Genomic DNA, 27,759 nt, shown 5'->3' with positions numbered 1-27,759 from the left:
CCTTGTGGTGAGATTTCCACTTAAGGTCTTCCAGAGGGGTGTTTTTCACTCAGCTGTGTTTTGTGTCTGTGTGAGACATTCAGTTGCTAATGCCTGATTTTTTTGGCCCACAGGTTTCAGGACTTGAGGTTCCACCATGAACCTGCCGCTGCTTCTCCTGCTGGCCGTCATTTATTCAGAGGTTCCCCATTCAGCTGCAGGACACTCTTCTCAACCACTGACGTCTAACATCACAGCCAGCAACCAAACCAAATGTGGCGGGAGCACCAAGTGCACCGAGGGCGTCATCCTGTCTGTGTGGCAACCCGTCAACCCTGTCTTCACCGACCGCATCGCCAGGGCAACCATTTACTTTGTAGGGTTGGCGTACATGTTTCTTGGTGTATCCATCATCGCTGACCGCTTCATGGCATCCATTGAGGTCATAACCTCCCAGGAAAGACAGATTACCATCAAGAAGCCCAACGGTGAGAAGATCACCACCACTGTCCGCATCTGGAATGAGACGGTGTCTAACCTCACCCTGATGGCACTTGGCTCATCTGCCCCAGAGATCCTGCTCTCCGTGGTGGAAGTGTGCGGTCACAACTTTGACGCTGGTGAGCTCGGGCCCAATACAATTGTAGGCAGCGCCGCCTTTAACATGTTCGTCATCATTGGCTTATGTGTGTCCGTTATTCCCGACGGAGAGACCCGTAAGGTGAAGCACCTGCGGGTGTTTTTTGTCACCGCATCCTGGAGCATCTTCGCCTACATCTGGCTCTACCTGATATTGGCCGTTTCTTCTCCGGGAGTTGTGGACGTATGGGAGGGGCTCCTCACACTCTTCTTCTTCCCTATTTGTGTCGGCTTTGCCTACGTGGCCGACCGCAGACTCCTCTTTTATAAGTATGTGTACAAACGATACCGAGCCGGGAAGCGAAAAGGAGTGATCATCGAAACTGAGGGTGAGCTCCCTCCGAAAATTGACATAGAAATGGATGGAAAGGCATTGAACTCTCATGGAGAGGATGTAACTGGAGAGGCTGGGCTTGAGCTGAAGGAGCTGGATGAGGAGGAGGCCCGAAGGGAGGTGGCGAGGCTCCTGAAGGAGCTCAAACAGAAACATCCAGAGAAGGAAACGGAGCAGCTGATGGAGCTTGCCAATTACCAAGTTTTAACACAGCAGCAAAAGAGTCGGGCTTTCTATCGCTGCCAAGCAACCCGGATCATGACCGGAGCTGGCAACGTCCTGAAGAAACACGTCACCGACCAGGCTAAGAAAGCTGTGCAGTTAGACATCTGTTCCGAGGTCACATCCAACCACTTCTCCTCCAAGGTGTTCTTCGACCCTGGGACTTATCAGTGTCTCGAGAACTGTGGCAGCGTGGCAATGAACGTTGTCCGACGCGGTGGAGACCCAATGAGCACCGTCGCTGTGGACTACCGGACTGAAGATGGCACCGCGAATGCTGGGTCAGACTACCAGTTCACAGAAGGGACCATCGTGTTCAAACCAGGAGAGACTGAGAAAGAGATCCGCATCAACATCATTGACGATGACATTTTTGAGGAGGACGAGCACTTCCTGGTTCACCTCAGCAATGTCAGGGTCATATCGGAGGGCTCGAACGGCTGTGAAACCAACCACGTGGATGGGGTTGCAGGCTTGGGGTTGCCATGCACAGCTACCGTCACTATCTTTGACGATGATCACGCCGGGATCTTCACCTTTGAGGAGCCAGTGGTGACCGTAAGCGAGAGTGTTGGGGTAATGGAGGTAAAGGTCATTCGGACCTCTGGGGCTCGTGGAGTTGTAGTGGTACCGTACAAAACCACAGAAGGGACTGCTAAAGGGGGCGGCGAGGACTTCGAGGACACACACGGAGTTCTGGAGTTCGAAAATGATGAAATCTTGTGAGTATTATTTGAAACGTGATAATAATAAACCAAGCCTCCTTCAGAATCTCACAGGAACATCCCATTTCCACAATGAGACACTAAAGGCATCCAGCAGATTCAGAGAGCCAATCAGCAGTCTCTGTTAGCAATAAGAAGCTACTGATAGGCTAACAACTAGCTATACCACACTCGCAAGATGTTACTCTCAGAACCAATCAGCTTGAGCTTCACTCACATCTTCTACTCAAGTCTTTCAAGTCCCAAAACCATTCCAAAAGCGTTCCAAAGCTAGTCCACATTCAGTACCAAAGCTGTGAGGACCCAGTAGGAGGCAGGCTGTATTTCTTACTGTTTAACAACTGGTTGAAGACCTGGCCTTGGACTGTTCTCACATGTCCTTTTTTAAACTAATGTTGGACTGGTTTGAAGCTAGGCCTAGATTGGCTTTGGACCAAACTCAGAACTAGTTCAGACTAATTTTGAAATACTGATCAAGTTTTAGATAAACATCTGAGTTTCAGATTTGGTTTTGGACAGGCTTAGAATGGTTTAAGACCTACACACACAGTCAGACACACACACAACGCACACCACTTGTCGGTTACCATGACAAACATTAAGTTCTGTCAGACTTAGACACCACTAGATTTGTTTAATAACAGCCTACTGAGCCAAATGCGAGATGTAGTTACACACAGTACAAAGAACACAAAAACAACAGAACACACACTAAGAAAGGAGCCAACAGGACAGACAGTAACCATATCACATTCCTATCGATGATAAAAATATCCAGAGATGATGCAGCTGCAGCCTGGAGAAGCATAACGCACACAGTGACTTAAATAACAACAGTTATTACAAAAAACTGAGCAAGAACAGTCTTTTCAGTGACGAGAGAGTTTTAAAAAAATTCAAGAAATCAGTAGAGACATGGTGCTAAAGTGGTAATTTGTTGTCCTGTAAAGCAATTATCATGCGCTCAATCTCCACCATTGTTCTTATAATTTCTTTCCTGACAAAAGCTTAAGTGTTTGTATCTGGTGTGCAGGAGCAGGAACTTCTAGCTGTATAAATGCAGATAGTACAGAGATGAAGAGGTGGTGAGGTTGCAGGCATGGCTGCTGGCCAGCAGAGACCTCCCCAAGGAGCTCTGACAGAACGAGGCGACAATGAGCAGAAACCTGCTGTCAACACCAACCGACCATGTAAGGAAGAGAGCTGCCAGACGTTTATGTCCCACAGTAGGAGTAACGAGGAGAGAGGAGGCGGAGGGGATTTTCAAACACTTAACCCTCTACACCGTGGTGTTGCCCTCCGGCAAAAAAAACAAAAACAAAACATATTTCTGACCCTGCCTCTGTTTCTTTCAAATATTTTTTTGCCTTGATATCTTTGTAAATGTCATGGGATATGTGTCTGTCCCAGAAAACCAGGATTTGAGTTGGGTTTGGGATTTTCTCTGAGGTTTGGATGGCCATTTCAGGAAGCAAAGCTGCACGTGACCCAATGACGGCAAATGGTAAGATTACAATTACATTTCAACATTCTTAAATGTAAATAACTTGGTGAAATGAAATATGTTGAGATGCACAAACATCTAAAGAATTATATGTGATATTATTGTTGTTGTTATGCTCTGCAAGTTAGGGTCATTCCAACAGAGAGTGACTTTGAATGTCTGGTGATAGTCAGTGGTTTAAAATGTTATGTGTAAACCACATGTGTATGCCTGTATGTGTCTGTGCATATCTGTGCATGAACAAGCACTTCAATGTATATTTATGACTTAGAGGCTTACACATGATCAATTTAAATATTTTGTGTCTTTGTTGTCCTTTCTAAGCAGAAGGATCAGAGGATGATAATGAGTCTGCTGAAGAGAACCAAGAAAAAAAAGAGACAAATAAAATGAAGATGTGCCTTCAGTAGCCTGGTTCTACATCGACCAAGATGGAGAACAGCCACCAAAGCCAACTTCAATTAATACTGAAAATTGCCGGGAAGCCTTGAAAGACCAATAGATATTATATCCTCCTTTCAAGATGCCTGTTTCAGACGATATTCTCCAATTAATTTCAGAACAGTCAAATCTGTATGTGGCACTATGAATTTGAATAGATGGGAAGCAGTCAAAACAGCCCTGCTTTCAATAATAATGATGCAGGATACAGGATTATGTAGATCCACTGCACAAAATCCGGCACTGGTAGATCATCTCTAACAACCCAAATTTGTGAGAAGCGCTCAGTGGAATGGTTTTGCTGGACTCTCTTATTGCACTGTTGTACCATCGACTTGTGTTTCACCTCAGTTACATGATGATTACGACTGCCTGGTTGTTGTGCAGGTGAAATTGCAAAGAGTATAACAAGTAAAGTTGATGCTTCACATCATACAAAGTTTGTGTAAAACTGGAAAGAAAATGGAGCACAGGAGAGGTCATCCAAGTCCTCCAGTCGCTAAGGGAAATGAAGACAGGAGAAGAAGAGGATCTGAAACATGTAGTCCCTGATGAGTGTCATGCCTGAAAACAAAGGGTGATGCAAAGAGTTACCAAAATCCAGTTGGTGTCTGAAATGTGGTTCCCAATGCTGTTTCACATCCTGACTGCTTCCTGAGGGTCCGTACAGAATTGCAGTTTGCAGTTTGAAGATTATTTATTTTGTAACTGAAAATTGATAAATCACTTGTGTGTGTATTTTTTGTTTTTACAAATAAAAGAATTTGTAATGTATCTGTTGTTTGTTTCATCATTCAAGTAAGAAAAAACTGGTGTTTTCGCACTGCTTTCAGTGGGAGGGGGGTTATTTCATTATTATATAATAATACTGTACATTATTAGGATGTGTAAAGCTCTCAAAAATTGCTATAAACACGCTCTCTGTGTGTCAACACTGTAACACAATCAGAAACAAAAACCCAATGTCATATAAAAACAATTACATCCAGTCACACAAAGTACAGTGAGAGAGGTCAGTGCATTAAGTTAGTCTCCGCAGTCTAAACCGACAGCAGCCTCACCAGAAAATGGTGCAGCGTTGTCTGAACCAGCCCTACTGTAAACCTTAAAAGCAGAGACTTTGTCAGCTCAGTTTGTTGCATACCTGTTGTTTATGTTCTTGTGCTTTATGTCCCTGAAAGCCTCTCAGGAACAAACTGTTTTAATGAGAACCGTAAACAGTGAGGACACACACACATGATGAAGATCTGACAGGTATTAATATATACAGTATATCTGTTTAACAACTAAATTAACCCAACCGGGAGCCTTGATGCATACATAAATAAATAAACGATATTTAAATATTTAAAGAAATAAAAAGTTAAAACCTTAGAATTCTCAGTTCTTTTCCTGGAAGTGTTCCTTCCTTTGCTCTTGTTTCATGGCAGTTTCCTGCAGCTTCCCCTCTTCCTCCTGCTCCCTTCCTCTCCCCTTATATTTTTTATTCCTTCCCTTCTTCCAATCTCCTGCTGTCCTCTCCTTCTCCACTTCTTCCTCCTCTTCCTCCTGCTCCTCTCTCTCTGTTCCAGTAAAACCATCATTATCAACATCGTAGATGATGAAGAATATGAGAAGAATAAGAACTTCTTCCTGGAGGTGGGGTCTCCTCGGCTGCTGGAGATGACTGAGAGGAAAGGTGGGGGCGTGGCCTCTCTGGGCCCTGAATGCATCACTAACTTTGTAGAGGCGCCCCTGAATGCCTCATCGGGAGGAACTGAGAGAATCCTGAACAATAATCTCACACACACTCTTCCCTGCAGGCAGTCAAGGTCACGTCTGGTCTCCTTACTCACCGATGTAGCTATGGCGTTGCCACAAAGAAACAACCTAACCGTGGAGTGCGGCTCGGTGTGTGTATGTGTGTGTAACGCATGATGACTGACTACTAAACCCAACTCCTTCCACTGTGGCTGTGTGCAGGAAGGTCATAGCTGTTAGAGTAATTGACCGGGAGGAGTACGATAAGAGTTCCAGTTTCTACGTGGAGCTGCTGGAGCCACACTGGGACAGGAGGAGGTGGACAGGTGTGAGGACTGTCTCCCTGGCGACCGTCAACCTTTCCTCCCTCTGTCTGTCCTCCTCCAGTTCACACTTGCTGTCTTCTTCTGGGCTGCCCTCCTTTACTGAGTTCATTGAATGCCTTCAGACCAGCTGGTCGTCTTTGACTGACAGAAAGGTCAGGAAAGAGGATGAAATGAGGGACAGCTAGCGTGGACAGACAGGGATGCTGGCACTGAGACTGTTTGGGTTTGATGTGAAGAGGTGTCAGCTGATTACAGTGTGGTGGGTAATGCACGGATTAAAGTGATTCTGACCTGACCGTTCAGTCACATTTGAATGAGTTGACAAACTGAGGATAAGTTGGGACAGTTTGATTCTGTCTCACAGGACTGGACGCGTTGGACTTGTAAGGATCAGTGTGGAAATGTTGAACTGACCCACTGTCTTTGTCCAGATTTATGCACCAAGTTGACATCTAACTTGCACAAACGAATGACCGCCTCTGAGACATGGATTTGGAAGACGTTATTTGAACTGTCCAATGTGTCTGACCTGGTTCATAACGAGGCCCAGAGGACAGACTGAGGTCCAGAAGACAGTCTGAGGTTCACAGGACATCATGAGTTCCAACGAGGTTTAGAGGACAGAGGTCCAGAGGACAGAAAGTCTACCTGTTCTGTCTTCATTTCTGTTTCACCTTTATTTTTTTTCTCCTCTCCAGCTGTGTTGCTTCAGGAAGTTGGTGAGCTTTCTTTATTCTATTTCCCCTATTTTTCTCCTCTGTCCTCCATTGTCCTCCACCTGACCTCCCTTACTCCTCTATTCTCCTAAGCCTGTCTCTGTCCATCCTCTCCCTCATCCTTCAGCATTTACCTGTCTGTATTTGACTGTCCTCACACTAACATGTTGTTTTCACATTTCTTTCCCCTCTCAGGTGAATTCATGCCCACAGGTAAGAGAACTTCGCTCACTTGCTTTGAGATCCCGTCTCTTATATTTCCTGTTTGTCTGACTTCCTGTTCGTCTGCATTTTGTGTGACTCTTGACAGACAAGAAGCTGTATGGTAAGGCGCCTCTTCGCTGCAGCGTGCCACCACACTTTGGTGTTCAAACACGACTGAATTTTTTAAAAACACGCTGATGAAAGCTTTCTTGCTCAATCACCTCCTGACTCCTCCCACTCTGCACCCACCGCTGAAGCTGATGGGAAATGTGTGCAGGTCACCCAGCATCTTTTATTTTGTTGCTAAAGGCATATCTCTTGTTTCTCACCACTTCACCACCAAACCATCCAAAACTTATCCAGCGAATGTGCTCATTTTATTTAAGAACAGCAATAACAACAACTGACTTACACGCAGTGGCAAACAAGAAGTTGAAACCAACTCATTTGTTTTTATTGAGTTTTTTGTAATTGCTGCAGTTGCTGTTGTTGCTATTTTCGCTGTTCTTTTTTTGCTATTAATGTTTATATTTTTGTTGTTATTGCTAACACTAGCATTATTGTTGTTGGTGTTGTTCTCAGAATGTGTCGGTAAAATCAGCCTGTGTTTAAATGTTCAGGCAGAGATATCTACAGGAAGGTCCAAGGACGAGACCACCCAGCCCCCTCCACCATCATCAATGTCACAGGTTTGTCGGTCCATCCATCCATCCATCCATCCATTTTTTCTATCATTTATCACTCACCCCTCCCTCTCAGACAGGAGCGAGGAGTCCCTGACCAAAAAGGAGGAGGAGGAGCGAAGGATAGCAGAGATGGGACGGCCGATGCTGGGGGAACACGTCAGGCTGGAAGTCACCATTGAGGAGTCGTATGAGTTCAAAGTGCGTACAAAGAAAGCTTGATTTCATGTTAGACCTTTTGACTTCGTATTGGTGTTTTACAGAGAACTCCTGCCAAAAGTAGTAGCCGTTATGAAGCCGTAGTAGCTTCATAACCTGGTCTCTGCTGGTCTCTTTGGTACCAGAACACGGTAGACAAACTGCTGAAGAAGACCAACCTCGCGCTGCTGATCGGGACCAACAGCTGGAGGGAGCAGTTCGTAGAGGCCATCACTGTCAGCTCAGGTGGGAATGTGGACTCTCGTGGTCTGATGTCTGTCTCTGCCCTGCACTGGAAGATCTCCATGAGTCTGGACTTGTTCTCCTCAGGTGACGATGATGATGACAACGAAGATGGCAGTGGAGAGAAGAAGCTGCCGTCCTGCTTCGACTACGTGATGCACTTCCTGACGGTGTTCTGGAAACTTCTGTTCGCATTAGTTCCTCCCACAGACTACTGGAACGGCTGGGCCTGCTTCATCGTCTCCATCTCCGTCATCGGACTGCTCACCGCCATCATTGGAGATCTGGCGTCACATTTCGGCTGTACGGTTGGCCTCAAGGACTCCGTCACGGCTGTGGTGTTTGTTGCGTTGGGAACATCAGTCCCCGGTATGCTCACTTCCTCACACCATCGCCATGGAGATGGAATGTGTGTGTGTGTCTGTATGTAAATGTGTGTATTTGTACTGGATGGCCTTGACAGGTCGTCAGTCTGGGGATTCCTTGCTGTTCGGTAGAAATGTGGATGATTTTTTTTTCTTATGGCGCAGCGGTAGCTGCGACTTGTCATCCATCTCTCTGAGCTGATTTCATGTGACCCTCTGTCCTCAGACACCTTCGCCAGTAAGGTGGCCGCAATCCAGGACCAGTATGCCGACGCCTCCATCGGGAACGTGACAGGAAGTAACGCTGTCAATGTGTTCTTGGGCATTGGAGTGGCCTGGTCTATCGCCGCCATCTACCACCAGGCCAAAGGCGGCAAGTTCTATGTCAACCCCGGAACTCTGGCCTTCTCTGTCACCCTCTTCACCATCTTTGCCTTCATCTGCATCGCCGTCCTTCTCTACCGCCGCCGGCCAGAGATCGGTGGAGAGCTCGGAGGCCCCCGAATCCCCAAGATCCTAACCAGCGGCCTGTTCTTCACCCTGTGGCTGTTGTACATCATCTTTTCCTCACTGGAGGCCTACTGCCACGTCAAGGGCTTCTAAGAGTCCTGCAGGTGACGGAGTCTGACTTGCTCTGGTAGATCAGGTTCCTGAATAACCTCACAGGTTCCTGCAGCAGGTACTTTGGCTGAACTTTGGTGGACAACAGGAGGGAGTGTTGAAGGTTCTGGTGAATCAGATTTTGAAGATATTGAGTGAACTCCTTGGGGTTTTTGTTGATGTGACAGATATTGGAAAATTAATCTTCTGAAGGACTTTGTTAGGTCCTGCTGAGGTGCCAAAACCTGCTTCAGAACATCTTGGCTGGTTTCTGAAGGTCCTAAAGGTTCTTGAGGGACTCTCCAGCTTCCTTGCTGTTCTGATGAGTTTCTTGTCTTCCTCTAATAACGTCTTGTAATCTGTGATCAATGGATGACTCTAGCGGGGAGGTGTAAGTCTTGTCTCGACTTGTCTCTTGTAATTTATAATAATCTAATAATCTCTGTTTCAATACTTTTCAAATGACATCTTACATCTGCGTGGATTGAACTGACCCTTTACAGGTTGAACTGGTTCAGAACATTTTGAAAAGAATTAATTCATAAGTTTTAGTTCCTTTAGTTAATCTTATTAGTCAGAGGTTATAGATCAACGTCTGCAGGCGGTGGCAGGTTCCTATGCTGGTCTCTGAAGGTTGGGGTGGAGGTCTACCAGCTTTTAAAACAGATGCCATAACATTCACTCTGTCTCGTTCTGTCATATTCTTTGAATGTTCAAACAAATTTATCTGGTCTTTACTATGTTTTTAAAGATCCTGAAGGTTCCCGTCAGAGTTTAAAGGCTCTGGTGGGACTCTCCTGATTGCACATTCATTGACCCACCTTTCAAACAAGTACAGATGTGTTTTATGGATTCTCCAACCTCAGTGAAGTGTGAACTGTATAGCTTTCACAATGTGTGGACTTTGAAGCACCAAGCAGAGTGACCATCAGCGGCCTTTCTGGGAACACCTGTAGGACCTAGTTGATCCTGCAGTGTTGCACCGATGTGAAGTTCTACACCCAGCTACTGTTGGATGAACAGAAGAAAAAGTGGAGCTCTCAGACGTTTCAAGAAGCTGTGAATTCTTTAAACAAGATGATGCTGCTGCAGATTCTGCAGATGATTGGATGGCTGGAGGGACCAAAGGTGGCGCTCTGAGATCTAATTTCTTGTATTTTCCTTTCTTCAAATAATAAAGTGCAGTGAGTGACATACCATCATGCCTCCTGTCTGATTCGTCCATTCCGTCTTCTCTCTGACATCTATTTTTTTTTTTGAATTTGTATTTTTTTTTTTTTCCAAACACTGTTTTCTGAGGCAACAGGAATGTAATAATGACAAATTACACTTATAAAATGCATTCAATAGTATAAAACCGTAATTGTGAAATGTCTTACAGTTTTAGGGCTTCATATGTAGATATCCTCTCTGTCTCTACAGGCCAAAAGTCTCGGGCTCATTTCTCAAAGGGCCTTTTTTCTTGATGGACCTAACATTGATCATTTTTTTCACTGCCAAATTCAGCACACATTCACTATTGATGCATAGAAGCTGGCATTCCCTCTTTGCATTGATTTTAAAACTTCTGTTTGTCTGATGTGTTGGTAAAGCAACTATAATCACTATAAAGAGAAAACGGAACCTTTCCGTTGTCGGCCTCTTCCAGAGGTCATTTTGAACTAGCAATGCTCTCCACTAATTACAAAAAGGCAATTATGATGCATTCATTTATAGTGTGCTGATCCAAGCCATCTTTTTTGTTTTTGAAGGAATAGATTTCTTTATGCAGCAGTTCTGACACCTACTGGCCAAACCTCTCTATTGCTCTGTGCTCTGCTCACAAGCATGATTGCTAATTAGAGCCACAAGGCCTGTTTTCAAACACAGAAGACATGATATTGAAGAGCAGGAGTGTTTAAAGAACGATGACAAGTTGTACATTTCTGTGCACACACTGTGTGTTCACTAAAGGCACTGATCATATACAGAAACGTCCAGATTGAATTGTGTGCTGGTAAGCTTGCAGTATGATGTCAACTTGTTTACTGTCCTCTGGCCTGCCCTTGTTTTACTTACTATCACCTAAAACCCAAACACTGCAATGAGAAAGTTGCCAAATGAGAGTTTGGGTCTGCTGGAGTTTTTTCTGTTACAGTTAACAGTGAACAGTCTGTTCAGTTCATCCCTTTCAGTATTACTGCTGGGTTGATCAAGCTCAAAACTTGAGATAGATAAGTTGTAGCTCCACTATAGGTAAAAAATTTAAGACAAAGAAAAACAAGAGATAATTACCTTTTTCTGAGACAGGCAGTGCTTGTTGCCTCAAGGTTGACATCTTTTCCCACTGCCGCAAGTTCTCCAGTGACCTCTGGATCATCCGTGGTTTACAAGAAGCAACAGGCCTTGTTGTTTAGGACATACACCACTAGGAGGCAGCACCTGCAGACCACCACGCTCCGTGTGGCCTGAAGCAGCAGAAGAAGAAGGCAGTGACGTCCTTCCGGTCGCTGGTTCATGTCCGTGCTGTGGAAATAAAACAACCGAACTGTCTCCGCTCCTCAAGACAAGACAACTCCGAGCCGAGTGGACGGATCCGCGGACACAGCTGGAGGAGAACTGAGCGCAGGCTGACTCGTTCAATTAGTTCCAGGAACGAAAAGCTAGTTTTTCAGATTGAGCTGCTTGAAAAACTGAGATGGCCAAGGTACAAGTGTTAAATGTCGCCGTGCTGGACAACCCCAGCCCGTTTGGGAACCCGTTTCAATTCGAAATCACGTTTGAGTGCATGGAGGATTTACCAGAAGGTGAGTTTTATGTTTAGTTCACGTATAATTTTCACTCTTTGTCTAAGCTGTTAACAGCCGCTCAGTCTTTTTACGTTCTTCTTAAATATTCTATGATGGAATTCATTCAACCGCCAGGCGCGTTGTTTTCTGTCGTGATGATTTAACAATAACTGTTATTTTTTTCGCCGTACATGAAGAATTCGTGTGACAAAGTGTTAAAATTTGGCGCTGGCGCGTTCGTGCCCAAAGCCCCGCCTCCGGACCGCACCGATTGGCTGGGAGACCCGCCACGTCATTTTTTTCTTGAAGCTCATTGGTCGACGACGGGACGTTTCTGTAGCAACAAACAGACCCAAAAATTTGCCGCGAAATGCAAAGAACGCGGAATGGACAGATGCGCCATGTGTGTACTCATATTATAAAGCACCAGCATCCTGATGTGATCGAACGGCGAAACGTGTTAAAAACATAAAAATACACGTGTTTTCTTACGTTGATTAGTTTGAAGATCGATAGATCAACTTCTCAAGCATCTAAGCACAATCCTCGAGGAGAGTCCCTAGTATTTCATGATTCTACTCTGTGTTTAACTGCAAAAACAAAGACTTTTTATATTTTACAACTTGACCTTTGACTTTTACACTGTCGTCACTTGGTCTGTGTGTGTGCACAGGAAATAAGTTTCTTGCATATACATGCCCTCGTGCTCAAAATGGAACAATATGACCAGCTTCTCCATTTGACCTCTCAGAGGCTGTGATGGTGCTGCAGATGAGAGTAACCCGAGTCGTCTCGCTTATTTCTCTGCTAACTGGACTCTGTCAGATATACTGCAATAAAACTCCCTCATTGACCAAGTTGGAGCATCTTAATCACATTTTAGTCTGTATATCTAATTTTCAAAAAACAATTAACACTTTTTTGGCTAAAGACTTGCTAGCAATAGTCTAAAACAGAAATAAAGATAATAAAAGGTACAGTGTCACAGAGACATCATGTTTAACCTGAATGAATAGGCTTTGTGACATGTTAGGTTGTAAAACTGGGTGATTTACAAGTTGATTTTGGTTAAACAAAGTTAATTTTGTTTTATTTTAGGAGTTCAGTGAGGGTAGGTCATTTTGACCTGATGGACACAGTTTATAAACAGACTATCGGGAGGCAGAGAGCATTCATTCTGTTATCATTTGGAGTTTGACAGTGTTGCTGTGAACATAATGAGCACTGAGACACCAGCAAAATAAACTGGTTGTTGGAGGAGCGTTTTATAGAAAGTAATGAAGCAGCTGTATTTAATGTGAATCTTCTCTGGCCAATAGCTTAAGATCAATTTTGGTTCAGTAATTTCTATAATATTGTCAGATAATAATACACGGACATGTTTTCTGTGTAGCATATGATAGTGATCAATGAAGTGTTTGATTTTAAAATGTTCGCTCTGTCACAGTGTTTTTTTCACAGATTTATCCTCTTGTTTGAAGAAAAGTCTCATTTTCTCCTCTTTGTGCCGGCAGATCTGGAATGGAAGATAATCTATGTGGGTTCAGCTGAGAGTGAAGAGTACGACCAGGTTCTGGACTCGGTGTTAGTCGGCCCGGTACCAGCTGGCAGACACATGTTTGTGTTTCAGGTGAGTGTTTTGAAGTCGACGTTCATTCATGATACTTAAATTCGTCTCCTTACAAATGACAGTGTGAATAAACATGATTGAGGATGTGTTTGATGTTTCTGTCTGTGTCACGTGATCGCTGTGGTTTGATCTTCTCTCTTCATCCATCTCATTAGGCTGATGCTCCGAACACGAGGCTGATCCCAGAGAGCGACGCTGTGGGAGTGACTGTGGTTCTTATAACCTGCACTTACCGCGCGCAGGAGTTCATCCGCATCGGTTACTATGTCAACAATGAATACACGGACCCTGAACTGCGAGAAAACCCTCCCAACAAACCAGACTACGCTCAGGTAATACACAGCACTGGTGGAAGCTGCTGGTCGAAACATAGCTTTCTGCTGCCCTCTAGTGCTCAAGTGCAACATTCATCCATCTTCTACACTGCTTTATCCAGCTCTGATGATCAGCACTGCAGCCAGTTTTCAATAGAAAGACAGGGAACCACACACACATTAACACCTTTGGGCAATTTAAGGCCACTAATTAACATTTACCGCTTGTTTTTGGACCTATAAAGTTTACCTAGAAAGTAGGTAAAATTGGCTTAACTTAAGTTATTATTATTAAAATTGTGTCAGTCATTATTTAACATGCATGTTTCCAAAACATCAATAATGTATACATACATCATGTAAAATACAAGTCGGTTATCTATTCGTGAGTTGCAAAGCTGAGAGTACATTCAGTACTTCAGGTAAATATAGTAGAGGAGCATGTCGCACTTAATCGCCCCACCGTATCAAATTGTCCTTGTCCTCCTAAATCAAATCAATCACTTAGTATCTGTGTTAATGTATGCTTTATGTCCCTTCTGTTTAGCCAGTTTGATTGAACGATTTAACATTTCAGGTGCTGCTGACAACTTCTGTTTCACAGTGATGACCTGCGATCGAATGAATGAATGAATGAATGAATGAATGAATGAATGAAAAGCATCATGGTTTCATATGCTAGCCAGTTTCACAGGAACGTCTTTCCAAATCGATGTACTTGCATACTTGTATGTTGTTGTTTTAAGAATGTTTAGTCAAATTTCCCCGTGTAAACATTTGGTGCAGTCGGTGACAATAACCGCCTGCAGAACTGAGAGCAGTTCAGTCCCAGTGGTCAAGCCCTCTTTCACAACTGTGCCATCAATATTGAATAGGCAGTGGCACCTTAGTACTTTGCTGTAGTTTAAATGTGAAGCGGCTCTGTTAGTGCTGATCCTCTGTGTGACGTGATGCAGCTGAGTTAAAATACTCGATTCTGTTCCAATTTTAAATGACTTCTGCTATTCCATGAAAGCATACCTCCTTAAAATGTTCTATAATACATTCAGTGATACAGCTCCTGTCACCACATAGTCACGTCCGTTTTATCAATATCATTTTCAAACCAAACTGATGGGTTTTTTTTTCTGTTTTGCTTTGCAGCTCCAGAGGAACATTTTGGCCTCCAACCCCCGCGTCACCCGCTTCCATATCAACTGGGAAGGCTTGGCAGACAAGATGGAAGACAGCGAGAACGTGGATCCGTCCCCCAACATCAGCGGCATGCTCCCGCCGCCCTGTGTGGCAGGGAAGATGCCGCCTCTCGGACTGATGCCGGAAAACTCCATGGACTGCATTTAAGGATAATTGCATTAATCTGAAAGGACAAGGTGCCCCTCTCATCGACACCGTCACCAACATTGAAAATGCATATTTTGACAGGGAGGCCATGGATGTGTCTGTCACGGCTTGTGGACATTAATAGGGAGCAGGACACACCAGCAGGGATTTCATTTTTATACGTATTACAAAAAAGAAACCTACAGGTTCTGTCTGGATTGTTGCCACATTTGGTTTCTTTTCTTTTATATTTTTTTTTCAACTTGATTGAATCTGCTCAGATGGAATTGCCTTAATTTATAGTCTGTTTGAGGTGGAAGTTTGAGTCACCAGGGTAATCTTAAGACGGGATCGCCGTCTCCTCACAGCCTGGAGAGAATCGAGCAGACGGGGATTTTGGTAACCCGGGTGTGCTGTTAATGTTGTCCTCTTGAGCACAGATCAAAGCCTCGGGCGGTTCTTTGTGTGTCGGAGTAGATGTAGCACTCGCTGCTCATTTTAAAGCGCTCCATTGTTCTGAAGGTTTCTCTCGCCGCATGCCTACCTGCGGAAACGGATACCCAGCCGAACATATGGGTCGTGTCACTGAGCTGGCTATTCGGCGTCATCTGAAGCCCACGCAGAATGCAGCCATGCGGTTCAAAGATTTGCTGCGAGGTTTCCCAGATTACTCAGTAAACCCGTTTGCATACTGCTCCTTGGTGTAATGTTACATAAAACACCTGCTTGTACAGGATGAACAGGTGCCATGTGGCAGTCAGACTGCAGGTGATGAAGAGTCACTGTTAATGTTTTCCCGGCGCTTTCATGGTCTTCACGATGAAGACACGTTTTCTTTTTGTAACTGAAGTGATTGAGTTAATAAAGTTGGCTTTGTTGACCTTGTGCTGCTTACTGGGTAAATCTCCGCATCTTTCTTGCAGCTTCTATTCTGCCTGGACTATTATGGGAAGGAGCACAGCAACAGCAGCAAGACTTAGCACGTGTGCGCGTGCATCAGCCCACTCTTCACCCTCCCCTCCCCGGCTCCTTTCTTTTTTTCCAATTTCATTCATAAAATGCAGCAGCATCACTCCACCATATTCACTCTAGCCTCACGTTGCTTGGCAACTGCGCTACAAAAGGGAGGGGAGGCTGTCTGCTCTCACCCATTTTAGTTGAAGGGACTAACTCCCCCATCCATCCATCTGTTACCTCTGTCTGTTCCTCACATGTCTGAGCTGTTCAGCACAGTGAGAAGTGGCCGCGTCTCTTGTCTGCATATTTTTATTTGGCATCGGAATCCAGCTGTCCCCCAATAGCAGCAGTACTGAATGCTCTTTTATGTTATGACGGTGTATTTTTTTTTTCTCCTGTTAAAATGTCAAAAGTGTGCTTGCAGTTTTTCAATCAGACTGCTGCAGTGTAACCTTCAACTTGTTCTTTGATGGATAATTTGATATCTGCAGAAGAACAATATTAGATAATTGTAGGAGTTGCAGAATTGTTTTTTTAATCATTATTTTTTTGTGTGAACCTGAGGTGGTGTTTTAGTGTGATGGTGTCACAGCCTCTATTTATAGGGCGGGTGTTTGTTCATGTCTAGGTTTTGTTTACGAACTCCAATTATTATTAATATGAGGTAAAGTATTGATATGCACGTGTCTGTGTGATGGGGCTGCTCGAGGTGATCCAGATGCAGGGTGTCATCAGGAGGCTCGTGCTGAATGACTGCAGCGGCGGAGAGTGTTAGCACACCGCAGCAGACACGCACGCGGGGGCCTGGCTCCGCGTCCCGCGCCGCTTCCAGAACTGATATTATCGTGTGATATTAATTCCCACCAAATCAACTCATCGCTCCGTGCACGAGAGTCTGCGAGATGTTCAGAAGCGCTGCCAGCCAGACCGCGCCGCGCGTGCATTAAATTCTGACCAACATTTCTAAAAATAGCTCGCGGTTGACGTCACTCAGCCAAACGTGTATCAGTCGCTTGGCGGAGGCTGGGGGGAGGAGAGGAGGGGTATAAAGGAGGGTCTTTTTCTTCTATGGAGGGGGGGGGGCATTCTGTCAATCACCGGTGACAGCCAATAGACGCCCGCGCATTCATCGAGATTCCCACGGTTCGTCCGCATCAAGCCAATGGACGACGGAAACCAGAGGAGGTGGGCGCATACGTCGTCGGGAGGAAAATAATCAAGTAACCCCCCCCACACCCCCCTCCCCTCCGTGAGCTCGCTTTATGTAGCCTGGTAGGATGCCGCCGCTGCGATGGATCGCGAAGAGCCAATCAGAGCGGTCCGTGGAGCAGCCGGCCAATCAGCGCGCCGCCTCGAGCTGTCAGTCAAGCCCGGTCCTCGCTAGTGGGCGGGGCGTTCATCCGACTGTAGTTCCGTCATCTCGCTCGTCTCCGAGGCTACGGGGGGCCAATGTTGATTTTGGTGAATTCCCGTCGCTGTCGGTCCCCGCCGAGGTGTAACTTTTAGAAAGCTGGGTTCGGTCACTAAACGTGGGTGGCTTTCGGTTGAGGGTGTTGCAACCCCGCCTCTGGTAGCCTTGTTTTTTTTTTTCGGGCTGGGGAGAGGTGGGGAGCCGAGGTGGGGGGGCTCGTTCGGCGGGGGCTGCAAGGAGGGACAAGGCGAAGACTGGATCCTCCGTGTTCAGGCCGACAGTGCCGAGCTCGGCCAGACGGTCCAGTTTGAGCGCCAGCGACAGAGACGCCTCGCCGGCATCTCCCCCGTGGATTCCAGCTCGGCATCGGTCGCCGGTTGTCCGCCGCTGAGCCCGGGCGAGCCCGCCTCTCCATCCCGTCTCGCCGTGGCACCGCATCGGCGGCTGTCAGGCTATTAAGCACCGAGACGTCGGAGGTAACGCTGCTGCTGGATTTAGGAAACACCGGACCGCGCCGAATCGAGATTATCCCGGCTTGAGGAGGCTGCGGGGCGGCCACAAAGCCACGGATCGCCCGTTGACAGGTTGTCATCATGGGCAACGCGCCCACGGCCAGAAAGGGCAGCGAGATGGAAAGCGGTGGGTACAGTCGCCTGTACACACAACACCTCGTCTGCTACAGTCTTAGAGCCACAGACGATCTGACACAGCAAGATGTCTCAGCTCCACATAAAATACTGCATAGTGGCCTGTTCCTCTTCCTGCTGGCTAATTCCACACCAAGTCCTCATTGTAAACGAATTAACTTGTTCCATTCAGGCTCCCAGGTTTCTTGAAATTCTAAGCTGCCCTTCGGGTCAGAGGCGTCCTGTGTAATATTCTCACAAAAAATGATGCTCGGTATTTATATCCTACAGAAAAAAAAGTGTATTTCAGCAGACTAAGGTAATGTAAAGATAGAAGAAAAGGCAAGAATATGGTACAGTTTGTCCATGAGCTGAATAACAGACATCAGCAATTGTAAGCTGCAAGAAATCTTGGCATGACCACATCCTGTTGTACTCAAATCTTGGCGATATCACAGTACGCTATGTGTCAGATATTTCCCAAACACTGTGTGCCTGTTGCTCTTTGGAAAGTGATGCTGCTGAGCTTGTGTGCTGTTTGGTGGACTCTGTGAGGTCTGCAGGTGTGCCACAGCTGGCCTGTTGGCTGCAATGAAGGCTTATTGTTATGCAGAAGGATGAAAGTTTGCAGAATAGTCATTCTGTTCTATTTCCACCAATATTACAAGAACATTTTTAATTGGCATATTAAAAATAGACGTGTGCATGTGTCTTTAAGGGAAGTTATGATTATATTCTTACAGTGTGTGGGCATCTTGTTTGTACATCAGCTGAAAGCTTTTCAACTAACTGAAGTCTATAAGCTGAGGAAAGGAATAAGTGAAACCTGGAAGCAATGGATCATATACAGCAGTGAGACAGTTACATGAATGCTTTTCTAGTTTTTTCCATGAATTTGCTCAAGAAATGTTTAGTACAGGTGAACATATCCATCAGATATTTACTGTGATTCTTGAAAAGGTAAATGAATCCTCAGGCTAAAGAGTCCAGAAAGAACTTCTGGTTTATTTTGGGATCCTTATGCTTAAAACAACATCATCAGAACACTTTATCAAACTGCTCTTTTAACACTGATCTGCTGATGTGAACATATCAAGCAAGTAGTGATTTCCAAAGGCTTTTAAACAAGAATTGTTGATTTATATAAACTGGGAAAAGGTTGCAGACTGGAGCTGTTCACCGGTCAGACTTTGACCGAATGTTTACAAATGGAGATAATTTTCTGATTTCTTAAACACAGAATCCGGAGGAATTATTGAACAGCTAATCTAACCAGACAAATAGAAATTCTTTCTATTAAAGATAATTACTTTTTGACAGCTTTGCTGTTGCCCACTGCTACAGGAATTGTTTAATACACAATTCTCTAATTTAAATCAACATCCATGCATTTGATACTTTTTTTTAACAAACACAGTAACCTGGTACTTTGGAGTAATCTCATATGTCTTTAAAATGACTGCTATCTGTGATGCAGAACATGTATTCCTTGTTCCAAATTGTATGGATGTAATAGTACTCCAGCTGAAGCAGCAGTTTGTTTACTTTTTGTGTGACACTGTAGATATAGATATAGATTTCACTCAGTAATCAAAGAAACCTTGGGTGAATGCATTAGAAAGGATTGTAGCATTCTTTAGTGATCCCATTTGAGAAGTCATTTCTCTGTATTTAACACATTCCATTCATAGTGAACCTTACTACAGATATTGGGGGAGTTCAAGAGATCAAGGGGATTTGAACCTTCAAACTTGAGCTTGATTCTCTACCTCTTGTCCACCCTGCCCGTTATGTTGACTTAGATCTCATGAAGATGAGGCTTCCGTGTCTTTTTCAAGGAGTAATTGCCTCTGAGGAGAAATGTTGGAAGTTAAATGGGTTTTTCCCTCCAGGCAGCTACGTTTAAGTTGCCTGTTATGTATCTTTCCTCACACTTTAAAATAGTTTTTTTATGTAATAAGCTAGCATGTCAAGATACACATTCATATTCATGTCCTAACTCATTCTCTTAACTTCCCCAGAAGCCATTGACTCTAATTTATTAATATTTGAGAACTTAAAATAACTTGATTGCACTTGATAATGTGAACAACATATTTTGATATAGTGATAAAATGATGCATCATCTGAGTTATTTTTTGTTATTAATAGATTTGACTGGAACTTCAGTCTCGGGCAGTGGTAACTGAGCTTTACTGAGGTGCACATCAATCTACTTCCAACCAGCCTGGCCTTTTCCTGCACACTTTCCTCATCTTGACTTTAATCTCAGTCTCTGTAAATGTTGTTTATATCATTAAATCACAGAAGCAAAGGGAGATAAAGCATATGATGGAGAGAAATGTAAGTGTGAGCTGCTCAACGGAGCATCTCCACAGTTAAATTTAGAAGTTGCTGTGGTGCTTTCTTTCATTCAGTACACACACACACACACACACACACACACACACACACACACATATCAGTAGAAGCGTGTCTTTTGTAAACACTGCTGATGTTACCTTCCACAGTCAAGGAGTTCCTTGCTAAAGCCAAAGAGGACTTCCTCAAAAAGTGGGAGAATCCTGCACAGGTAAGCTCCTTCCTCAGCCTGCAGTATGTCTCTCCAATAGCATGACAACAAATGGCACATTTTAGTTCTTCTAATTCAGATGGTTGCTTTTTTTTTTTACATATATAAATAAATAAGAAACACTTTTAATAGTGATCTTATCTGAACATGTCTGAATCACACCTGGGCCTTTGTCATTTTTTCTTTTAAATGGGGTTTTCATTTGTTTCTTTTTCTTTTTCTGTTTAATCCAACATGATATGAAAATATAACTATTTCTATGGAGTCTAATATATTTTGACCATGAAGTGAAAATAAATGCTTGAGAAGAGCATCACCTTGATGATCATAAAGCTTTTCTTGGGAGCCTGCGCTCGTACCTTTTACCATTGGAAATAATTTTACAAAGCCTGTCTTCGCTTATAGACAACTTTTCTGTTGTATTGAGTGCCAAATAGAGTTTTTTTTAGAGTGAAACACACCATTCTGCTTTTCACTATTTGGATTTGATCCATTCAGTTTGCTGCATGAAGATGGTTTTCATTCAACTTAAACAGGAAGTGGGCCTGACTGGGTTAGGTCTCCATGGTGTCTTTAAACTGGAAGAGGGGATCTGTATGTAACGTGCATTCACTGTGTCCCAGTGGCTTTAGGTCAAAGCAAAGATAAAATCATCACTTCGTCTAAGTTGCTGAAAGTGAACCAGTGACAAATCTTTAAAATTCCTGACTGGTTCATCTTCATTTTTTAATGTGCGCACCATTTCCGCTCTTGTAAAATGCAGCCTTCCCCATCGCTCTTCCACATAAGTCAGGGAAACGTTTTTTCTGTTTCATCTGTTCAGAACACTGCTTGCCTGGAGCAGTTTGAGAGGTTGAAAACTCTGGGCACGGGCTCGTTCGGACGTGTTATGCTTGTGAAACACAGAGAAACGGGACAGCATTACGCCATGAAGATCCTCAACAAGCAGAAGGTCAGTCTGGGTCAGAGGTCGCCGTGCGTGCACTCGCTGTGAAACGCAAACGGGTGGATATGGTTGAAGGAAATCATTTCTTTAGAAAAGACTGAAATACAAATGCAAGTTTTGCCTGGATACAATATTTACATCATAGATGAGACACTGGGGTGTGATTTTCTGTGTACTTATGGATAATATTAATCAAAAGATGACTGAAAAGAATGTTTTTAGATTTTTTAATGAAGACATGCAAGTTAGTTTTCAGATAAAAATGTGAACTGTATGTGTAATTTAAGTGGCTCCAATTTTCCTTACGTATACTCAGCTCTACAACACAGGAGAACTTTAAAGTTTAAAAGTAAAGGTTATTATTGTCACACTATTTCACCGGTCCAGTCCACTGTGGATGAAAATATGTCGTCGATGAACTAAAAGCTATAAGCAGGTATAGAGAAGGAAATATTTTGGTTACCGGTTATTTGATCCTCAAATGTAGTTGACATCCAATTAAATAGTTGTTACAAATTTTCAAGCAATTTTAATGAAAATAAAAAGCAGCGCTGTGTACTCAAACCAGTATGGTTCAAGATGCCACAGCCTCTGATCTTCATACAACGTTTTTTGTTGTTAGTGCCTGATTAGAATGTCATAGTTTTGTTAAAATATTGTGAAGCCTTGCCGATCTCTCTGTTTTCTTCCTCAATCTCTGTCACTTTTGTTTCAGGTGGTGAAGCTCAAGCAGATAGAGCACACTCTGAATGAGAAGAGGATTCTTCAGGCGGTCAGCTTCCCCTTCCTGGTGCGGTTAGAGTACTCATTCAAGGTACCGACAACTGCGTGTACACAAACCTGTGTTTGATGTGTGTGTGTGCTCTGTTTATCACGAGATTTAGAGTTTGTGGTACATTTTTTGTGAAGGTGAAAACGCAAAAACATTTAACCACAGGACTGTTAATTTGTGGGTGAGAGTGCTGAAATACATGGATGATGTTTAAAATGAAAGGTTGAATTCTGTAAATTCAAATCCATGAGCTGAAAGAGCCTGAAGTGAGAGCGTTCACTGTCAGTGCAGTGGTTAGTGCTCTTGCCTCACAGCAAGGAGCTCCAGGTTCGATCCTGCTGTCCCTGATGGGGTTTCTTTGCCTGTGAATCTTCCTCTCTGAGTTGGATGAAGCAGCTCAGAGGATGAATGGCTGTTTGGAGAACAGAGCTTTTGACAGGACTTCCTGGTTGAAACCCCTCGATCGGTTAGAGACTGTGTGGGGATAGTGAAAGCTGCTGCTTCTGGCCCCCGACTGCTCCGCAGGTGAAGCCCGCTCCTCTCAGTGTGTAGTTCAGGCTCACCATGAACACCATGTGTCAAACGCAAGAAGAACAATTTACCACGACGAGCGCTGCTGCATCAAGCTGTCATTTCCCTCATCGTGTCGTTCTCCTCACTTTGATCATGAATCTGGAGGATTCCTCGTGCCGGTCCAGAGTGAGGTGAGCCGGTCAGCAGCTCTAATGCTGGCCGCCATCTTAATCAGTGGCTGTTTGTACTCCGACCAGCTCGCCCAGCTGACGGCCTTACCCCAAATACGGCCTGATTCAGGTTAAGCTGTTTAGACGCACCTGGATGCCCGGGGGATTGAATATCCTTAACACCTTAAATAAACTTTTCAGACCGTGTGTGTGTGTGCGGCGCACAGATGGAACAGTCAACAACAGACACAATCAAATCAACGTGTTTAGAATTAGTAGGTTAGAGTCTTGTTTCCTCACCATCTAAAAACATTCATAACACAGAGTGTCGGAGTCACACACGTGGCGTTTGGGCCGAGATGAGTCGCTGAACAGCGCTTGACAAAAGATCGTTTGAGTTCTGTTGACTGTTTAATGTGCTGAGGGCTCCTTCAAGTTCCTTTTTGTGGTATTGTACTGTGTGTCACATTTCCACATTTCTTCTTAATGTTTTAACAATAATAAAATAAAATAAATAAATGTACTTAAAATATCCCAAGAGCACAGATATAATCCACACCTGCTGTAGCTCATTCTGTGTGTGTGTGTGTGCATTAATACTCATGAGTGTGTGTGTGACCTCTGGCTCTCCGTCCTCAGGACAACACTAACCTCTACATGGTGATGGAGTACGTCCCAGGTGGAGAGATGTTCTCCCATCTACGGAGAATCGGCAGATTTAGGTCAGTGGTTTACAGTCAGGAGGATCGTTTTCCTGACGCCTACTGAAACAAACAGGGGACTCTCTGTTCTGTTCTCTTGTATTTTACTCTGTTCTATTTACGTCGCTTCCCAACTGTACGGTCAAACGTACTCTTTGTCCTCCTCTGTTTTTTTGTTTTGTTTTTTTTAAATACTTAGCTTTTATTGGAATATTAAAAAAACAAAACAAGTTACACATTTAAGGAAACGAAGTTAAATCCCGCAGGGGGCAGAGAAGTGAGAGTTGAAATTGAGGATGATGGGGATGATGAAGACCACCGACCACTTCCTCATTCTGCTGGATATTCTCTCCTGATTCTCCCCTCTCCTCTGCTGTGTGTGCAGTGAGCCCCACGCTCGGTTTTACGCTGCTCAGATCGTTCTGACCTTTGAGTACTTGCACGCTCTGGATCTGATCTACAGAGACCTGAAACCTGAAAACCTGCTCATAGACCAACAGGGCTACATACAGGTGAGAGGCATCAACGAGGAAACATTGATGAATTGATGGAACAGTTTGGCATTCGTCAAACAAGAATCCACATGAACTCAGAAATGGAGGGAGTGCAAAGTCTGAGTGAAAACAGCACGGCACGTTAAAAAAAAAAAAAAAAAAGCGTCTGACACACTTTCCTTTTTCCCAAGTTGACATTCTGAAATGTTTTGCCCCACCAACAGATGACCGAATACCACAGCCACTGCAGTTCTTCCTATTTTTAGCATGCAAACCTGGATTCGGGGTCTTTGTTTGACTTTAATGCAAAAGCACGAAAGCTGGCGTGAGGCTGCTCAGAGCAGGTGGTTCAACTCATTCAGTTCAAGCAGCACCATCCTAGTGAGACCATGCTGCTGAAGATTTAGCAATACGACCAGCACATACCATAGTAGAAAACTTGATTCCCTCCTTTTTGATTTACTGTAAATGTCGCTATTACCTGAAAATGTTTATTGACAGCTTCTTGTGTCAAAGCAGATTTTCAGTACCGCTTTAATTCAGTTCTAACTTCTTCTTTCTTCTTGCATTTCCCCAGAGTTTGTTTTAGAAAATATAAAAAGAGTGTCAGGGTGTTCCCTCCAGCAGTCACATCACTGTGTTTACAAATCATTTGGAAACGTGAATGATGCTCCAGCACATTGACAGTTTTTAGCCCGGATCGTGGCGCCCTCTAGTGGTGAAAAGTGACATTACAGCAGATCTTTTTTCTCAATGCCTCTCAAATGCGTGGTGTGATTTGTCATTTTCCTTCTTTCTCATCTCCTCGTCTTGCTGCTTTTCTTCTCCATTCCTCAGGTGACAGACTTTGGCTTTGCCAAACGTGTAAAGGGCCGAACCTGGACGCTGTGCGGCACCCCAGAATATCTGGCCCCAGAGATTATTCTCAGCAAGGTGAGTCAACCGTGTCCCACTTTTCATCTGCACGTTCAGATGAGGTGAGCTCAGACATCGGCCTCATTCGCACCAAGGAATCCATGATGACACTTTTTATAAATCATAAACTTTCTTACATCAAAGTTCTTCACACAAAAGAGAAATTCAACAAAACTAACACAGTCGTGATAAAAACATGCATATACACAAATAACAATCAAAATGATGAAAATACAGTTGACACCTGAAGAAAGCTGTATTCAAATAAAAAGGCTGTTGCTGCTCTGTAAAGCTGAGAATTTACTGATTAGGGTAGCAGCTGCCAAATATTTTAATTAATGAAATAAATGTGTATTTTCTGTGCACGAAAACAGAAACTTCTTTCGCCAGTCATTTTGTTTCATTACAGGAACTTTCATTAAGGCTGAATCATCTTCAGTTCTGCAGTTAGAAATGTACAAAGGTGTTTATCCATGAATGATTTAATGACCGTTAAAACGTTTTGAAACCCTGTATAAAACAGGAAGGATGCTGAAAGACCTTATTTCTCCACAGGGATACAACAAAGCGGTGGACTGGTGGGCTCTGGGCGTCCTGGTCTATGAGATGGCAGCAGGTTACCCACCCTTCTTCGCTGATCAGCCCATCCAGATCTATGAAAAGATCGTATCAGGGAAGGTGAGTTGGAATGTGTGGGGTTTTGAGGTGTGATGCTGCTCTCTTGAACTGTCTGCAGACTTTGATTGGTGTGTTTTTTTTAAACGTAGGTTTTCTTTTTCACTTCTATTCTCAGTAAAAACTTTTTCAGACATTGGTCTTTACATCTATTTGTGGTTAAATTCAAAATGTTTCACACCCACTAACTTGGAAGATTGGAAGTTCTGATTATTTTCCTCCTGAATGGTGCCACTTTTTTAGGAACCATGCATTTGTGGGATGAGCAGCAGAGCTATGTGGGTTTGCTCCCGTGAGGAATTCGAAGAGCGTTCTCCACCAATGCCAAATAGAATTCTGTGTTTTATTGTTGCTATTGATTGTTTTATTCTCCATTTGGTGTCAACAGAAAGTACTACAAAGCCAACGATCCACTAAACAGACATTTCCTTATATTTTGTGCAAAATGTAAATAAAACTAGAAAGACGACAGCTTTCTTAAAAAGCTGAACTCAAGTTCAGCAGGTTTTGGCGCCGTATCACATGATGAAAGTCAGTATTCAGTACTTTTTAACAAACTGTTTGACATGCACATTTAATTAGATCCCGGGCGTTCAACACATTTTAGTTCAGTTCCCACATACAGTTTAATTTCGTCTTGAGCCATAATTTCTCTGTGTTGCAAAATGTATGTGATGAAAATGTCTGTTTTCGCAAAAAGCCATTCAAACAATCTCATTTATGCCACAAGAGACAACTCATTTGGAGCTTCTCTGCTTACATTTACATTCACGCACGGCGCATTCACTCAATAACATCTAATCGAATTGTCAGTCTGTCAAGGAAACGATTTAAGCATGAGACCGAGGGAGATGTCAGAACAGCAAGATAGCACGAGATAAGACAGAAGATAAAGAAGATCAGATTAGAACAAGATGATAGTAGATGACAGTAAAAACAGCAATAAAAGCAATAAATAAGACACGAAGTCAACTGCCTTCACCTCACTCTGCCTCGTCCCTCTCTTCTCCTCTGTCCTCAGGTGCGTTTCCCGTCTCACTTCAGTTCAGACCTGAAAGACCTGCTGAGGAATCTGCTACAGGTGAAAACGAAGCGTCTCAGCCGATCCGCCGTCGTCGGCTCTGCTCCTGTGTAACTTTGATGGAAATGCGTCGGTGTCGCCCTCAGGTGGATCTCACAAAACGCTACGGCAACCTCAAGAACGGCGTCAACGACATCAAGGGACACAAGTGGTTTGCAACAACTGATTGGATCGCCATCTACCAGAAAAAGGTGTGTGTGTGTGTGTGTGTGTGTGTCTACACAGTTTTTTTTTCACATTCGGCTTTAAGCTGACGTTTGAATCCTGCATACAGGTGGAGGCTCCCTTCGTTCCCAAGTTCAAAGGCCCAGGCGACACCAGCAACTTTGACGACTACGAAGAGGAGGAGATCCGCATCTCCTTCACTGAGAAATGTGCCAAGGAGTTTGCTGAGTTCTAGAGTTAAAGAGCAGGAGAGGAAGAGAGCTGGAGGTAGGGAGAGTCGCTGGAAGGCTGGTCGAGTGGGAGACGTACACGCGGCGAGCACGGTCTCCTGTCCAAACACAAGCACCAGCTACAAAAAGAGGGGGAATGGGATAGAGAAGGGAAAAAAAAAAAAAGAGTAAGGAGACTGATAACCAGCAGTGTTGCCTTTTCAGTTGCATTTTTGTTGTATTTTATTTATTATTCTGTCTTATTTATTAATCCCTTTATGATGAAGGTTTGCTTCGGATTCAGAGGTGGCGAAAAACCCATAAATTTAGAGTTGCCTCGACGCGTTTTGATCCCAGACTTCCCTTCCTTTTTAATATTTTTTTTTTCTTAACATCTTTTTTTTTTCACATCATAAAAAAAATGTGTTTTCAGATCTACTTCAGTCTTTCAGTCACTACATGAAGCCCACTGAGTCCTGTGCAGGTTTGAGGACGGGTGATTTTGAGCACGTAAACGGTAACTCAGACCCACACACACACTTTTACAGCATCAGAGTGACATTATGCAGTTTTCTCTTGGTGTTTTTTTTTTTTTAACGCC

The 27,759-nt window shown here is 43.9% G+C and overlaps 3 protein-coding genes across 24 annotated transcripts; all 3 read left to right on the top strand.

Annotated features, from left to right (window-relative positions):
• The first annotated feature begins 307 nt into the window (after positions 1–307).
• LOC115390158 (sodium/calcium exchanger 1-like) lies at positions 308–8,934 on the top strand. Of its 22 annotated transcripts, none has more exons than XM_030093893.1 (10): positions 308–1,896; positions 5,416–5,522; positions 6,609–6,629; positions 6,822–6,839; positions 6,937–6,951; positions 7,451–7,519; positions 7,590–7,714; positions 7,858–7,957; positions 8,042–8,323; positions 8,546–8,934. In XM_030093893.1, exons 1-10 carry the CDS (start codon positions 371–373, stop codon positions 8,920–8,922), a joined length of 2,640 nt encoding a protein of 879 aa, XP_029949753.1. In that variant the 5' UTR covers positions 308–370; the 3' UTR covers positions 8,923–8,934. The 22 variants fall into 22 exon arrangements, with proteins under 22 accessions (XP_029949753.1, XP_029949755.1, XP_029949754.1 ...); XM_030093895.1 differs by having other exon boundaries at positions 7,451–7,523; positions 7,594–7,714; XM_030093894.1 differs by lacking the exon at positions 6,937–6,951.
• A 2,466-nt stretch (positions 8,935–11,400) lies between these two features.
• On the top strand, positions 11,401–15,815 carry LOC115390004 (histone chaperone asf1b-B-like). Its single transcript, XM_030093654.1, has 4 exons — positions 11,401–11,705; positions 13,202–13,317; positions 13,473–13,649; positions 14,775–15,815. The coding sequence occupies exons 1-4, from the start codon at positions 11,597–11,599 to the stop codon at positions 14,970–14,972; spliced, it is 600 nt and encodes a 199-aa protein (XP_029949514.1). The 5' UTR covers positions 11,401–11,596; the 3' UTR covers positions 14,973–15,815.
• Positions 15,816–17,697: 1,882 nt separating this feature from the next.
• LOC115390003 (cAMP-dependent protein kinase catalytic subunit alpha) lies at positions 17,698–27,537 on the top strand. The gene is made up of 11 exons (XM_030093653.1): positions 17,698–17,958; positions 20,456–20,517; positions 21,341–21,469; positions 22,179–22,277; positions 23,558–23,640; positions 24,005–24,131; positions 24,951–25,046; positions 25,584–25,706; positions 26,725–26,784; positions 26,871–26,975; positions 27,059–27,537. Exons 1-11 carry the CDS (start codon positions 17,913–17,915, stop codon positions 27,182–27,184), a joined length of 1,056 nt encoding a protein of 351 aa, XP_029949513.1. The 5' UTR covers positions 17,698–17,912; the 3' UTR covers positions 27,185–27,537.
• Positions 27,538–27,759: the final 222 nt, after the last annotated feature.

The sequence above is a fragment of the Salarias fasciatus genome, chromosome 6 (assembly GCF_902148845.1).
Source record: "Salarias fasciatus chromosome 6, fSalaFa1.1, whole genome shotgun sequence".
NCBI classification, from domain to species: Eukaryota; Metazoa; Chordata; class Actinopteri; order Blenniiformes; family Blenniidae; genus Salarias; species Salarias fasciatus.
This window is presented reverse-complemented; position numbering and strand designations above follow the sequence as displayed.